Here is a 12,687-nt window from a genome sequence, read left to right as displayed (position 1 = left end):
AAATACAGATACGTCTGTTAAGTAACAGACTCTTTTAACCCTGTATGAATGCTTGCATGTGTAGTCACTACCCAAAGGTCACCTATTTTCTCTGCAGGTGATCTGTATTTTATGTAACTGGAACAGTCAAATAATCTACAATCCAATGATTTTGAATTATGCCAACTCCTCGTATATCTGCTTTGTATTTTACCAGCTCAAACGAGCACTTCGGCAGAAAATTAACCTTCTGGAATAAAAGTTTTCATAAATCTCACATGTACGACCCTGTGAAAATCAGAAATTCGATTTTTTTAAGATAAAAACTTTAAAGACTTTTCCGTTGGCTTCTGCATCCTTCCTTCAACCTTCTTGATCTATACTTACCAAAAACTGTCTTTTGACTCCTGTTGATTTAAATCTCTTTCACTGTCTGCCTTTGCTCCTTTTGTAATTTTTTTCATCTCTTCCCCTTTCCCATATTTTTGGTTTCCTGTCCTGTTGTTTTCTCATCTTCCCCTTTGTGTTCCTGCTGTTTGCTCCCATTGTCTTTGCCTCTTCCTTCCTCTGCGTCATTTGTTGAAAGTGCCTTAATTTCTTGTTTCTCTCTATTATCTCTTTCTCCCCTTCCTTTTGTTGCCTCGTCCCTCCTCTAGCTGCTGATCCAGAGTGAGGCGGACCTTTTTGTGGAGGACGAAGACAAGCTGACGCCATGCGATCACGCCGAGCGGCACCACCACACCGAGCTGGCCCTCAGCCTGGAGTCGCAGATGGTTTTCTCCTCCTCTTCAGCTCAGCAGTCACACACAGACGCACACGGTGAAACCAACCTGCTGCAGTACAAGGAGGTGAGACCGTGGTTACCCGATGTAGGGTTTCCCTGCTGGCCTAAGTTATTTTTAAGCTTTTTAGTCACTGTTGAGTCTTTAAAACATTTGCTTGACAAGGAGTATCCTTACTGTGCACAAGCATGTTCATTTAGATCTTATGATTATATTTTTGCATAGAAAACAACTCTTGTGTAAAAATTCAAACAAGAATTGAAATATTTATCAGATTTAAGGTTCGACTTTTTGTTTTATGAAGATAATGAGGACTGGTAAATGTATGGCAATAATGTGATTACACCAGATTACTCTTTAGGTGGAGCATTTCCAGCTCCCTATTTTCACTTGTGGACTATATCTATGCTAGGGTTTGGTGATAATGGAGAAAACAAAATACTGAATAGCAGATTATCTGTGATTGCAGGTAGCAGCATTTATTAGTGCAAATGAAATGAATAGCATTTCCATTCTTCTTTTTCATTAAGTTACTGCCATTGATTCAGAGCAGCAGCAGCAGCATGAACGTACAATAGCAGTGACATGGCATAAGCACAAAAATATCTTGGGTCAAGCTTTTTAACCAGTTGCTTAAAGCCCTCATTTACCACCATATAAATGCATCAGTAATTTCCACCCACAGCTTGGTCTTCTTGTCATATAGAGTGCAGCTAGTGAGCGCTCCAGCGGGACTCGGTGCAGTCATTTAAGTTTTGATTGCTAGTATCTGCTCCTCACATTTCTTCATAGTCTGGTTGTACTCAATGGTTTGTTTAGCCTCAATTGGTGAAACAAATTTAATGTTTCTTGCATATTTTGCAAAGTACTGTAGTGGCTCCTTTTTTAGATACTGAATTGTTATCAGAGAATGACACGTAGCTTTCGCTCTCAGACGTGTCTGCTTGTCTGTGTTGTTGCACAATGAGACAAGCCCAGAATTTATACCGGTATTATTGCCATTATATGATATGGCACAGCACTAATCAAGGATAGCTTTGCTTAATTCACAGTATAGAATAATGTGTATTTATTTTATGTTTGTGCAGCACTTAAGCTCATCTACTGCCTGGAACAAGCTGCTTTAGCTCCTCTCTCTTTAAGGCGGCTTTCTTCTGAGTGGTTGCCCATCGTGACCAAAAAAACGAAACGGCGAGGAGCTTCTGTCTCACAGTCGGAGCTGTGTGCCTCAGATGACCATATTGAGAATTGTTATCAGTTTCCACTGATATCATAAAGATCCAAGATTAGGCGCTCTGTCCGTGAAGCAGAGCGTTTATGGCACTCTGAATCCTGAGGCTTACACGGATTACTTACACGCACGTTGACCTCATTATTTGAAACTTTGGACATCAACATAAGCGTTTATCATTGTAACATGAATATGACAGAAAATAAGCGTAAGCATAGCAGGTCAAATTTAAATCATGTGAAGATAAAGAGGTAGATGGTTGCCCTCATGAACTTGTACAGTGTGTTTATTTTTCAGATTCAAGACTATATATCTTAGGACAGTGAGGTCACCATTGCTAATCTGTGTAGATTAAAACAATCTGGGGGCGAAATGTGCTGTCTGTATTTTGAAGGTCATGTATGTGATTTTGTTTCAACACTGTGTCCAACCTGAAATGTACTTAGTGTTTTGTGTTCTGCATTTGTGCAGACACTGTTTATAGATTTTTAGAATATTTCTACTTGGGTCTCCAGCTTCTTGGCCAGATTGTCCCTTGTTGATGTTCTCTCTTCACAATCCACAACTTACAGTGGTTCTTACACGTATATAGTAATAGACAGATCCACAGATACACACACCACGTCTCTCAGAGTCCCAGTTAAACCGAGGTCACCAGCACCGCTGTATAGCTGCGGCTGCTGCCAGCTGATAGCATTTTGATCTTCCTTCCTGCAGCCAAATCCATGCTAATGCTTAATCTGTCTCACCCACCTCCACCCCCAACCCCGACTGCCCCACATCCCAGTCCTTTTTATCGTTTCCACATTATCTTTTTCACTTCTTTTAGCATTTTTCAGTCTTATATTTTATATTCTGTTTTTGTTTCCATCTTTTACCTTCTCTCTGACTGCGGGTTTTTCTCTCTTCCTAACATTTCTCCCCCTCTGTATCCTCTCAGCCTTACGAGGGGTTGAAGATTCAGGATCTGCGCAGGCTGAAGGACATGTTGATTGTAGAGACAGCCGACATGCTGCAAGCCCCCCTCTTCACTGCAGAGGCCCTGCTTCGAGCACATGGTTTGTCATAAAGTTGACGTTCATATGTGACCTTAAGTAACCCTCGCAGCGCTGTTGTCACGATGCATGCGTTTGTCTCAGTCTTTCTAATAACGTTTGACTTGCTCAGACTGGGACAGAGAAAAGCTTCTGGAAGCCTGGATGTCCGACGCTGAGGGCTGCTGCCAGCGCTCTGGTGTCACCATGCCGACCCCACCGCCTAGCGGGTACAACGCCTGGGACACCCTGCCCTCCCCCCGCACTCCTAGGACCCCACGCTCTCCCCTCACTCTCACTCTCACTTCTACCACCGACAGCTGCCTCACGCCTGGAGAGGAGGGCCTGGCCATGGTGAGCAGTGGTGATATATGTTAATATAAGAACATCAGTCATTCATGATGAAAAATAGATCATGTATGAAGGCATATTTAGTACAGGGTAGACTCTTTGTGCGCTTTCTTTTTGAAGGCAGAAAACGATGTCTCATTTATCTAGTGGTTGCAGGTTAATGTCTAATCCTACTAAAAAGGGGATCAAGGCCATCAGCAGTAATTCTTTGTCATTCCATATAAACATTAGCCTCTGGTTTACTGTCAGTCTTAAGGAAGTCTGCCTGAAAATCAACGTTGAGGTTTTCTGTTAGGTTTTCAGAATGTTTGACCTGTGAGGTGGAACATTTGCAGAATAAGATAAAAGCTGTTTGGGCCGTAGAAGAAATGCCAGAGAGTCTGATATGGCTAAAGTACAACAGTCCAGCAATCTGTGACCTCAAAAGTACAGAGTTAATCAAAGACAGAACATCCTGAACTGGTTCTGCTATTGCATTTCTCCTCTGTGTATGAGGATGGAAATGACATGTCAAAGAGAAGTAATCTTATCAACAGAAATAAAAATAAAAATAAAAATTTGAAATCATGTGACTGATTTGCTCCGTCCCCCCTGCAGTGTGGAATCTGTCTCTGCTCCATCTCAGTCTTTGAGGACCCAGTGGACATGTCCTGTGGCCACGAGTTCTGCAGAGCCTGCTGGGAAGGGTACGCGCATGAACATTCAGTGTGTAAGTGTGTGTGTTTTTTTTTTTTATTGAAGCAGATGTGTTTTAGCTCAGTTCTGTGTGTGTGTCTTTCTCAGGTTCCTCAATGTAAAGATTCAGGAGGGAGATGCTCATAATATCTTCTGTCCAGCATATGAGTGCTACCAGCTTGTGCCTGTGCATGTGATAGAGAGCGTTGTTTCCAGAGAGATGGACCAGCGCTATCTGCAGTTTGACATCAAGGTAGAAATCAAAATAATCGTTTGCACCTTCTCTTCTAGACTGGGCCTTTGTTCTGTTTCTTGTTGCACTATTTAGTGACATTTTCTTTGTTTCGTCACATTCCCTGTCTGTTCTCTGACATTGTTTCCAACATCCCCGTTTGCAGGCATTTGTGGAGAACAATCCATCCATCCGTTGGTGTCCTGCAGCTCGTTGCGAGCGGGCGGTGAGGCTGACCCGACCGGGCCCGGGGGACACTGACCCATCAAGCTTCCCCCTTCTGCCCTCACCTGCTGTTGATTGTGGAAAGGGTCACCTCTTCTGCTGGTAAGCTGCAGGATTTATGATTCAGACATGGTGTCATGAACCAAGCAGCCAGGAACACACAGGCACAAATGTAAACTTCAAAAAATGGGTTTTATTATACCCCCAAAAAGGACAAGATGATTACAAAAATTCAAAATAACAAAAAATAAAGTCTTTAAGAACCAAGTGGGCCCATAAAAGAGGTTAACTTAACAGACCGCTACTCAAAAATCACTTAACAAAAACATAACTCAACAAACTGACCTGCCCAAATGAGAAACAGCTCCAGTTATATAGCAAATGAATAAACCATTATATACACCAAAGGTGAAAACTAAAGAGATAACAGATAACCATCATTCAAGAAGAACCCCATTCCCCCTGCATGATCACAATAGATGGTCCATTCCACTTTATTGGCTTCTGCATTTAAACCAGCTCCACCCTCAGCCTCCTCTTTCAGCCAAACCAGGAAGGACTGGAGCGGAGGTCAGGTAACTCAGAAAGAGCAGAAATATAATCAATATAACATACCTGTATAAAATAACAAACAATGCAAAGGAAAGTCTATGCCACCATTTGGGCTATAGCTTAGTGCTGTCATGCATTACAGGTAAACTCAAAATATCAAATTAATTAACTTATGATCACAGAAACTTTAGAGCATAACGTAAACATAAGACAAAAGACCAAATGAATATTACCTAAGTATCTCAGTTGTGTGGTTGCATGCATCCATCACACACTCCCCCCCTTCAGCAGTGAGCTGGAACAGCGAGAGAGATAGTCCGCTGTGCAGTTGTTCTTGCCTGCGATATGCTGAATGGTAAAACGGAATGGCTGCATCGCAAGGTACCATCTGGTGATTCGTCCATTCGTATCCTTCATTTTCTCCAACCACTGGAACGCCTTGTGGTCAGTTTCCAGTGTAAATTCCCGGCCTAGGAGGTAATACTTGAGGGAATCAAGTGCCCACTTGATTGCTAAAGCCTCTTTTTCCACCGTTGAGTATCTCATCTCTCTTGGGAACATTTTACGGCTAATGAAAGCCACTGGGTGTCGCTCATTGGGTGGTCCCTGTAGAAGAACAGCCCCCAGACCCCTGTCAGAAGCATCAGTTTGAAGAATAAAAGGTTTCTCAAAATCTGGGGTATACAAGACTGGAGTCTTACTGAGGGATTGCCTGATGTCCTGGAAAGCTGCCTCAGCCTCCTCCGTCCACTGAATCTGGTTAGGGCACCTAGAACCTGTTAGATCAGTGAGGGGAGACGCCCTGGCAGAGAAATGAGGGATAAATCTGTGGTAGAACCCTGCCATGCCAAGAAATGATCTAAGTTGTTTCCTTGTCTGTGGCAAACTGCAGGATTCAATTGCACTGATTTTGCTCACTTGTGGTTTTATCACCCCATTACCTATGACAAATCCCAGATATTCAGTTTCAGCCTTGGCAAAAACACATTTTGCCGAATTAGCAGTCAGCCCAGCTTCTCTGAGACGCTCTAGTACCTTTTCTAGATGTTGGAGGTGTTCCTCCCAGGTTTGGCTGTAAATCACAATATCATCCAGATATGCTGCCGTGAACTCTGACAAACCACACAGTACCCGATCCATCAGCCTCTGAAATGTTGCAGGGGCTCCATGCAAACCAAAAGGCAGGACTGTGAATTGGAATAGCCCCCATGGTGTCCGGAAGGCAGTCAGTTCCCTTGAGCGCTGAGTAAGTGGCACCTGCCAATAGCCTTTGCAGAGATCCAGAGTCGTCAGGTACTGGGCTTTCCCAAGTCGCTCAATCAGATCATCAACCCTAGGTGTAGGGTATGAATCGAACTTTGAGATGGCATTCAAGTACCTGAAATCAATACAAAACCGCAGGCTACTATCCTTCTTTGGGACCAAAACCACTGGGTTGCACCACTCGCTCTTAGATGGTTCAATGATCCCTAGAGACAACATTAAATCCACCTCCTTCCTCAATGATGTTAACAGCCGCTCTGGAATCCTATAACTCATACGTCTCACAGATGCTCCATCCTTTAATATAATGTCATGTTCAATAACATCCGTCCTCCCAGGATTCTCCTGAAACACCCCAGAGCTGCATAACTCTTTCACCTGAAGCTGTTTTTCTTCTGAAAGGTGATTAAGGTCCAAATGCTGGAGCACCCCTGAAGGAAGATACTGCTCCTCTACCTCTTCCTCCTCATGAATCTCCCTTATCAAAAGAACTTCTGCTCTCTTCGGCCTCTCCACCCACTCCTTCAGGAGATTTACATGCAAAACTCTACTGGAGCGAGAGTGACCTGGAGTTGCCAGCCGATAGGTGGTAGCTCCCAGTTTCTGCTGAATCTGAAAAGGTCCTTGCCATTTAGCTAACAGCTTACGGTCATCACTTGGAAGGAGTACAAGTACCTTTTGTCCAGGTTCAAATGACCTCTCCCGAGCTGACCGATCATACCAGACCTTCTGATGTTGCTGGGCAGCTACCATATGAGCTTGGGCTAGCTCAGTCATCTTTTCAAGTCGCTCCCTCATCTGTATAACATATGAGATGACATTAGTAGCCCCTGCCTCACTCCGGTCACCCTCCCACATTTCTTTCAGCAAAGAGAGGGGCCCCCTTACTTCATGACCATATAACAGTTCAAAAGGTGAAAAGCCAGTAGAAACTTGGGGTACTTCTCTATACGCAAAGAGCAGGTAAGGCAGCCACTGATCCCAGTCAGTACCAGTGTCATTCACAAACTTGCGCAACATCTGCTTCAGGGTCTGGTTAAAGCGCTCCGTCAGGCCATCTGTTTGAGGATGGTATGGAGTAGTCCTTAGCCCTTTAATGCCAAGAAGCTGGTAGACCTGTTTTAATAAAGTTGACATAAAATTAGTCCCACGGTCTGTCAGGATCTCACGAGGGAATCCCACCCTTGAGAAAAATTGCACCAGACAAAAAGCCACAGACTTGGTCTTTACAGATTTAAGAGGAAAAACTTCAGGGTACTTTGTGGCATAATCAGTTATTACCAGCATGTAACGGTTCCCTGCCCTGCTTTTCTCAACAGGTCCGACAACATCCATCCCCAACCGTTCAAATGGGGTGCAAATAACTGGCAAAGGCTGAAGTGGAGCTCTGGAGGGGGTTTTGATGGAAGTCTTTTGGCACTGAGGGCAGCTTTTACAAAATTGGGCCACATCAGCACGCAGGCCCGGCCAGTGGAAATGCTTCCTAATGCGAGCCATGGTTTTATGCTTCCCTAAATGTCCTGCCCACGGCACAGAGTGCCCCAAATTCAGTACCACCTCCCTGACTCCACTAGGAACCATCAGCTGTACCTGTGATCTTTGCCGGCGATAAAGAATGCCATCTTTCAGAAAAAAATCCTCACTGCTGTTAATATCTGGTTCCATCTCATGTCCTTGTTTTTTGGCTTTCTGAAAAAAGGGTGCTAATACTGGATCATTGTGTTGCATCTCAGTGATATTAGCTGGGACTTTAAAGTCCAAAGACATTTCAGGTTCACAGACGGGAGATGCTTTCACAATAGTATGATGAAATTTCTCTCGCCTCCTCTCCATGCGGGACTTGCGCAACTTCCCGGGTGCCGTCTCTAATTCTGCCTCATAAAATGGCAGAGCACTAAGGGTCTGAGTGGCATCTGCTGGCTTCATAGCTTGAGCCCTAGTTACTGCAACATTGCATGTGTGGCTATAATCCAAAAGGTCAAACAGCACAGGTAGATCTCGGCCTAATATAACAGGGAATGGCAAATTATCTGCAACCCCAATATTCAGGAGATAAACCTGTCCTTGCACCTTGATGTATAGGTCCGCTGTTGGATAAGGCTTTTCATCTCCATGAACACAACAAACAGGAATCGTTTCAGTCATATTAATACTATTTAAGGGGACAAACTGTCTGTGTACAAGAGTCTGTGTGCTACCTGTATCAATTAGTGCCTTTAATGTATCACCATTAATCTCAACTGATGTCATCTTTAACCCTCTGTCTAATTTTATCTCAGAGTTATCATGGTTTCGAGGCACAAAGCACATTTGGGTTAATTTAGCTGAGTTTTCAGGGCACATGGGCTTTGTATGACCTTCCATTCCACAAAGATAGCATACCAAGGGTTTGGCCGGGGACTTCAAAGACCCATTGGGTGAGTGGCTATATGAAGCCCTACTCACATTGGCAGCTGGTCTTTGCGGGAGTGATTTCCGGCTGTCCTTCGTTTTCCAAGCCATGAAGCTCCAAGGCTGTCCCTTTTTCCGTGCCGCCACAAAAACGTCAGCCAGCTTTGCAGCCTCAGCAGCAGAAGGCGGATTATGCTCTTTTATCCACACCTGCAACTCGGGAGATAGCATTCGTAAATATTGCTCAAGAATGATGATTTCCCCAATGTCCTGAATGGTTTTATCTTCAGGGTGGACCCATTTTACATAAAGCTCCTTCAGCCGTGCATACAACTCTTTAGGGCTTTCTGCAGGGTTTACATCAAGAGATCGAAATCTCTGCCTATAGGTCTCAGGATTGATATCATATTTATAAAGAATAGCTGCCTTAACCTTGTCATAATCCAAAAAATCATCAACATCCATATGTACATATGCACCTCTTGCTTTGCCCGTAAGCAGCGGTACAAGGTGAAAAACCCAATCATGTCTCTGCCACCGACAGGCCATTGCAATGCGTTCGAAGGTAATCAAAAAATGTTCAATATCATCCTCGTTGGTGAGTTTTTGCAACTTAGGCTCCAGAAAATGGGACTGACCTGATGAACCAGTAACTGATATACTGGGACCAGCTTGAGGAAGAATGTCATCATCTAGAGATGCTGGATCAGGTGATTCAACTGCCTGACCTTCAGGCACTGGAGAAGTGCGGGCTTGTACTTCTACCTGTAACAACTGAAACTGGTGTTGAAGTGCTTTAAAACGTTGTTCTTGCTTTGCACTCTCCTCCTTCTGTTTAGCCTCTCTGGCCTCCTGCTGGCCCATATGTGAACGGAGAAGAGAGATCAGATCCGATATCGTTGGCTCCCTACCTTGGCCCTCAGTGCTGTCTACCCCTCCAGAAGCTCCATTCTCCTCCTGTTCTCCATCGACTTGTCCTTCTGAGCCCATTTGCTGGCTTGGTACATCTCCTCGGACTACTCTCGCACTCCTTGCTCCTCTCTGCATGGTTCGATAAGGAGTGAGAAAAAAAAAAAAAAAAGTGCCTTTTTTGTGTGTGTGTATTTTTTTTTTTAAACTGGCTGTATCCCACTGCTGCCACCAATTGTCATGAACCAAGCAGCCAGGAACACACAGGCACAAATGTAAACTTCAAAAAATGGGTTTTATTATACCCCCAAAAAGGACAAGATGATTACAAAAATTCAAAATAACAAAAAATAAAGTCTTTAAGAACCAAGTGGGCCCATAAAAGAGGTTAACTTAACAGACCGCTACTCAAAAATCACTTAACAAAAACATAACTCAACAAACTGACCTGCCCAAATGAGAAACAGCTCCAGTTATATAGCAAATGAATAAACCATTATATACACCAAAGGTGAAAACTAAAGAGATAACAGATAACCATCATTCAAGAAGAACCCCATTCCCCTGCATGATCACAATAGATGGTCCATTCCACTTTATTGGCTTCTGCATTTAAACCAGCTCCACCCTCAGCCTCCTCTTTCAGCCAAACCAGGAAGGACTGGAGCGGAGGTCAGGTAACTCAGAAAGAGCAGAAATATAATCAATATAACATACCTGTATAAAATAACAAACAATGCAAAGGAAAGTCTATGCCACCATTTGGGCTATAGCTTAGTGCTGTCATGCATTACAGGTAAACTCAAAATATCAAATTAATTAACTTATGATCACAGAAACTTTAGAGCATAACGTAAACATAAGACAAAAGACCAAATGAATATTACCTAAGTATCTCAGTTGTGTGGTTGCATGCATCCATCCATCACACATGGCCATGTTTTATTGACACTGTCACTGACATGTAATTTAGCAAAGTCGGACACAAGTCTGGATCTGTTACATTACAGGCTAGTGTGTTATTTAACCCGAACACCTAAATATTATAGTCATTTTATGTTCATGCAGCTGGACAAAGGCTGCTGTGTGAGCAGTAACGTCAGCATTGTGCACACAGATCATAATGGCATGAATAAATATTGTTTTATGAAATGTGCATACACATGTTCTAACTTACTACGCAAAAAAGAGTTATTACTGCTTAATCTGAAACCACGCCAGCCAAATCTGTTTTATCAGAAACTTTTACTTCTTTTGTGTTCCCTTCTGTTTTCTTTATTCCCAGAAACTCTTAGGATTCTGTGTTTGCTCTTATGCTTATGTAGTCTTGGTTAGCTGGATTTGACTTTATTAACTTCTCTCTTTATCTCCCGGTGTCTGCAGGGAGTGCCTTGGCGAGGCCCATGAGCCATGTGATTGTCAGATGTGGAGGAACTGGCTCCAGAAAGTCACAGAGATGAAGCCTGAAGAGTGTATGCCTGTGCTGTTTTGTTTGTTTTACTGTAACTTTAACTGCCCAGCAATATGGTAGCTAAGAGCAGCTGTCAGGACGTCTTATCTGGATGTGCCTGCTGTATTTTATGTGATGCTGGCAGGTGTTTAAGTCACTAATATTTGCGTAATGTGCCGGAATGTGTCTGCAGGCCAGGTGTTAGACTGCAGAGATGTTGCTAATGTGTGTGCGTCCACCTGTGTGTTTGTGTGTGCTTTCCCACAGTGGCAGGTGTGAGCGAGGCCTATGAGGATGCTGCTAACTGCCTGTGGCTGCTGACCAACTCCAAATCGTGTGCCAACTGCAAGTCTCCCATTCAGAAGAATGAGGGCTGCAACCACATGCAGTGTGCTAAGGTAAACACTAAACTCTGTCTGCTGTGTGTCTTCGTTTAAAGGCATGAATGTTGATTGCTCGGTGTATTAAAATTTTTTTCTGTATTTAATTTTATTCCTAATAAATTAACCTTGGTGTTTTTCTCTCTGTGTAGTGTAAGTATGACTTCTGTTGGATCTGTCTGGAGGAGTGGAAGAAACACAGCTCATCAACAGGTGGCTACTATCGCTGTACTCGCTATGAGGTCATCCAGCAGCTTGAAGAGCAGTCCAAAGAGATGACTGTAGAGGTATAAACACTTACTCACTCATAAAATGGAGAATACACACACACTTTATCCCATATAAGCTTCCACTGATGTAAAAACACTTGCTGGACACTATTTTTTGGTCCAGTTTGTTAGTACCTGGTTGGACCCCCTTTCCCCCTGAAAACATTGCTCTTAGATTTTGGTCCATATTGACATAATAGGGTCACACAGTTGCCTGCCCAGCTGTGATGTGAATCTCGTGTTTTACTGCATCCCAAAGATGCTCTATTGGATTGAGATCTGGTGACTGGAGGCCACAGAGGTCACAAGGTGCATAATCCTGCTGGAAGTGGCAATCAGAAGACTCTTACATTGTGGCCATATAGGGATGGAGCAGCTGTGGTGTTTCGACGATGGTTATTTGGTACTAGGGGGCCTCCACACCATTAAATGACCAACACCAGCCTGAATTGTTGATACAAGCCAGGATGGATCCATGCTATCATGTTATTTTTGACTTTGTCATTGGCAGCAGAAATTGGAACACATCAGACCAGGCAACATTTTTTTCAATCCTCTGTCAAATTTCACTGAGCATGTATGTTTCCTGTTCTTAGCTCTTCTGCATATCGTAGTTGTAATGTTGTTGTTTGAGTTACTGTTGTGTTCCTATCAGCTCATGGCAGTGTGCCCTTTTTCCTCTGACCTCTGGCATCTACAGGGCATTTTCACATAGAGAACTGCTGCTCACTGGATATTTTCTCTTCTTACTCTCTGTAAACCTTAGAGTAGATCAGCAGTTTCTTAAATACTCAGACCAACAACAACACCATGTTCCAAATCACTTTAATCACCTTTCTTCCTCGCTCTTATGTTCAATTTGAACTTCAAAGGGTTGTCTGGACCCTGTCTACATGCAGTGAGTTGTTGCCATGTGATTGGCTGATTAGATATATGTATTAATGAGCAGCTAAATAGGTATAGC

The 12,687-nt window shown here is 43.4% G+C and overlaps 2 protein-coding genes across 3 annotated transcripts in view; one reads left to right on the top strand and one right to left on the bottom strand.

The window, feature by feature from the left end:
• The window catches only part of LOC308384393 (ankyrin repeat and IBR domain-containing protein 1-like), a 28,060-nt gene that overhangs the window by 8,611 nt on the left and 6,762 nt on the right, over positions 1-12,687 (top strand). For both annotated transcript variants that reach the window (XM_080862928.1, XM_080862927.1), the window contains exons 5-13: positions 636-827; positions 2,933-3,050; positions 3,160-3,380; positions 3,975-4,063; positions 4,161-4,305; positions 4,451-4,611; positions 11,008-11,096; positions 11,342-11,472; positions 11,607-11,741. In XM_080862928.1, the coding sequence (XP_080719054.1) occupies positions 636-827; positions 2,933-3,050; positions 3,160-3,380; positions 3,975-4,063; positions 4,161-4,305; positions 4,451-4,611; positions 11,008-11,096; positions 11,342-11,472; positions 11,607-11,741 (1,281 nt within the window). The remainder of the gene's footprint in view (positions 1-635; positions 828-2,932; positions 3,051-3,159; positions 3,381-3,974; positions 4,064-4,160; positions 4,306-4,450; positions 4,612-11,007; positions 11,097-11,341; positions 11,473-11,606; positions 11,742-12,687) is intronic.
• Positions 4,620-10,990, bottom strand: LOC308384394 (uncharacterized protein). Its single transcript, XM_080862929.1, has 2 exons — positions 8,770-10,990; positions 4,620-7,440 (listed from the first exon to the last, which is right to left on the bottom strand). The coding sequence occupies exons 1-2, from the start codon at positions 9,760-9,762 to the stop codon at positions 5,329-5,331; spliced, it is 3,105 nt and encodes a 1,034-aa protein (XP_080719055.1). The 5' UTR covers positions 9,763-10,990; the 3' UTR covers positions 4,620-5,328.

Source organism: Rhamphochromis sp. 'chilingali', assembly GCF_963969265.1.
Source record: "Rhamphochromis sp. 'chilingali' genome assembly, chromosome: 17".
NCBI classification, from domain to species: domain Eukaryota; kingdom Metazoa; phylum Chordata; class Actinopteri; order Cichliformes; family Cichlidae; genus Rhamphochromis; species Rhamphochromis sp. 'chilingali'.
Note: the sequence above shows the minus strand (reverse complement) of the source record. Positions and strands in the feature narration are given on the sequence as shown.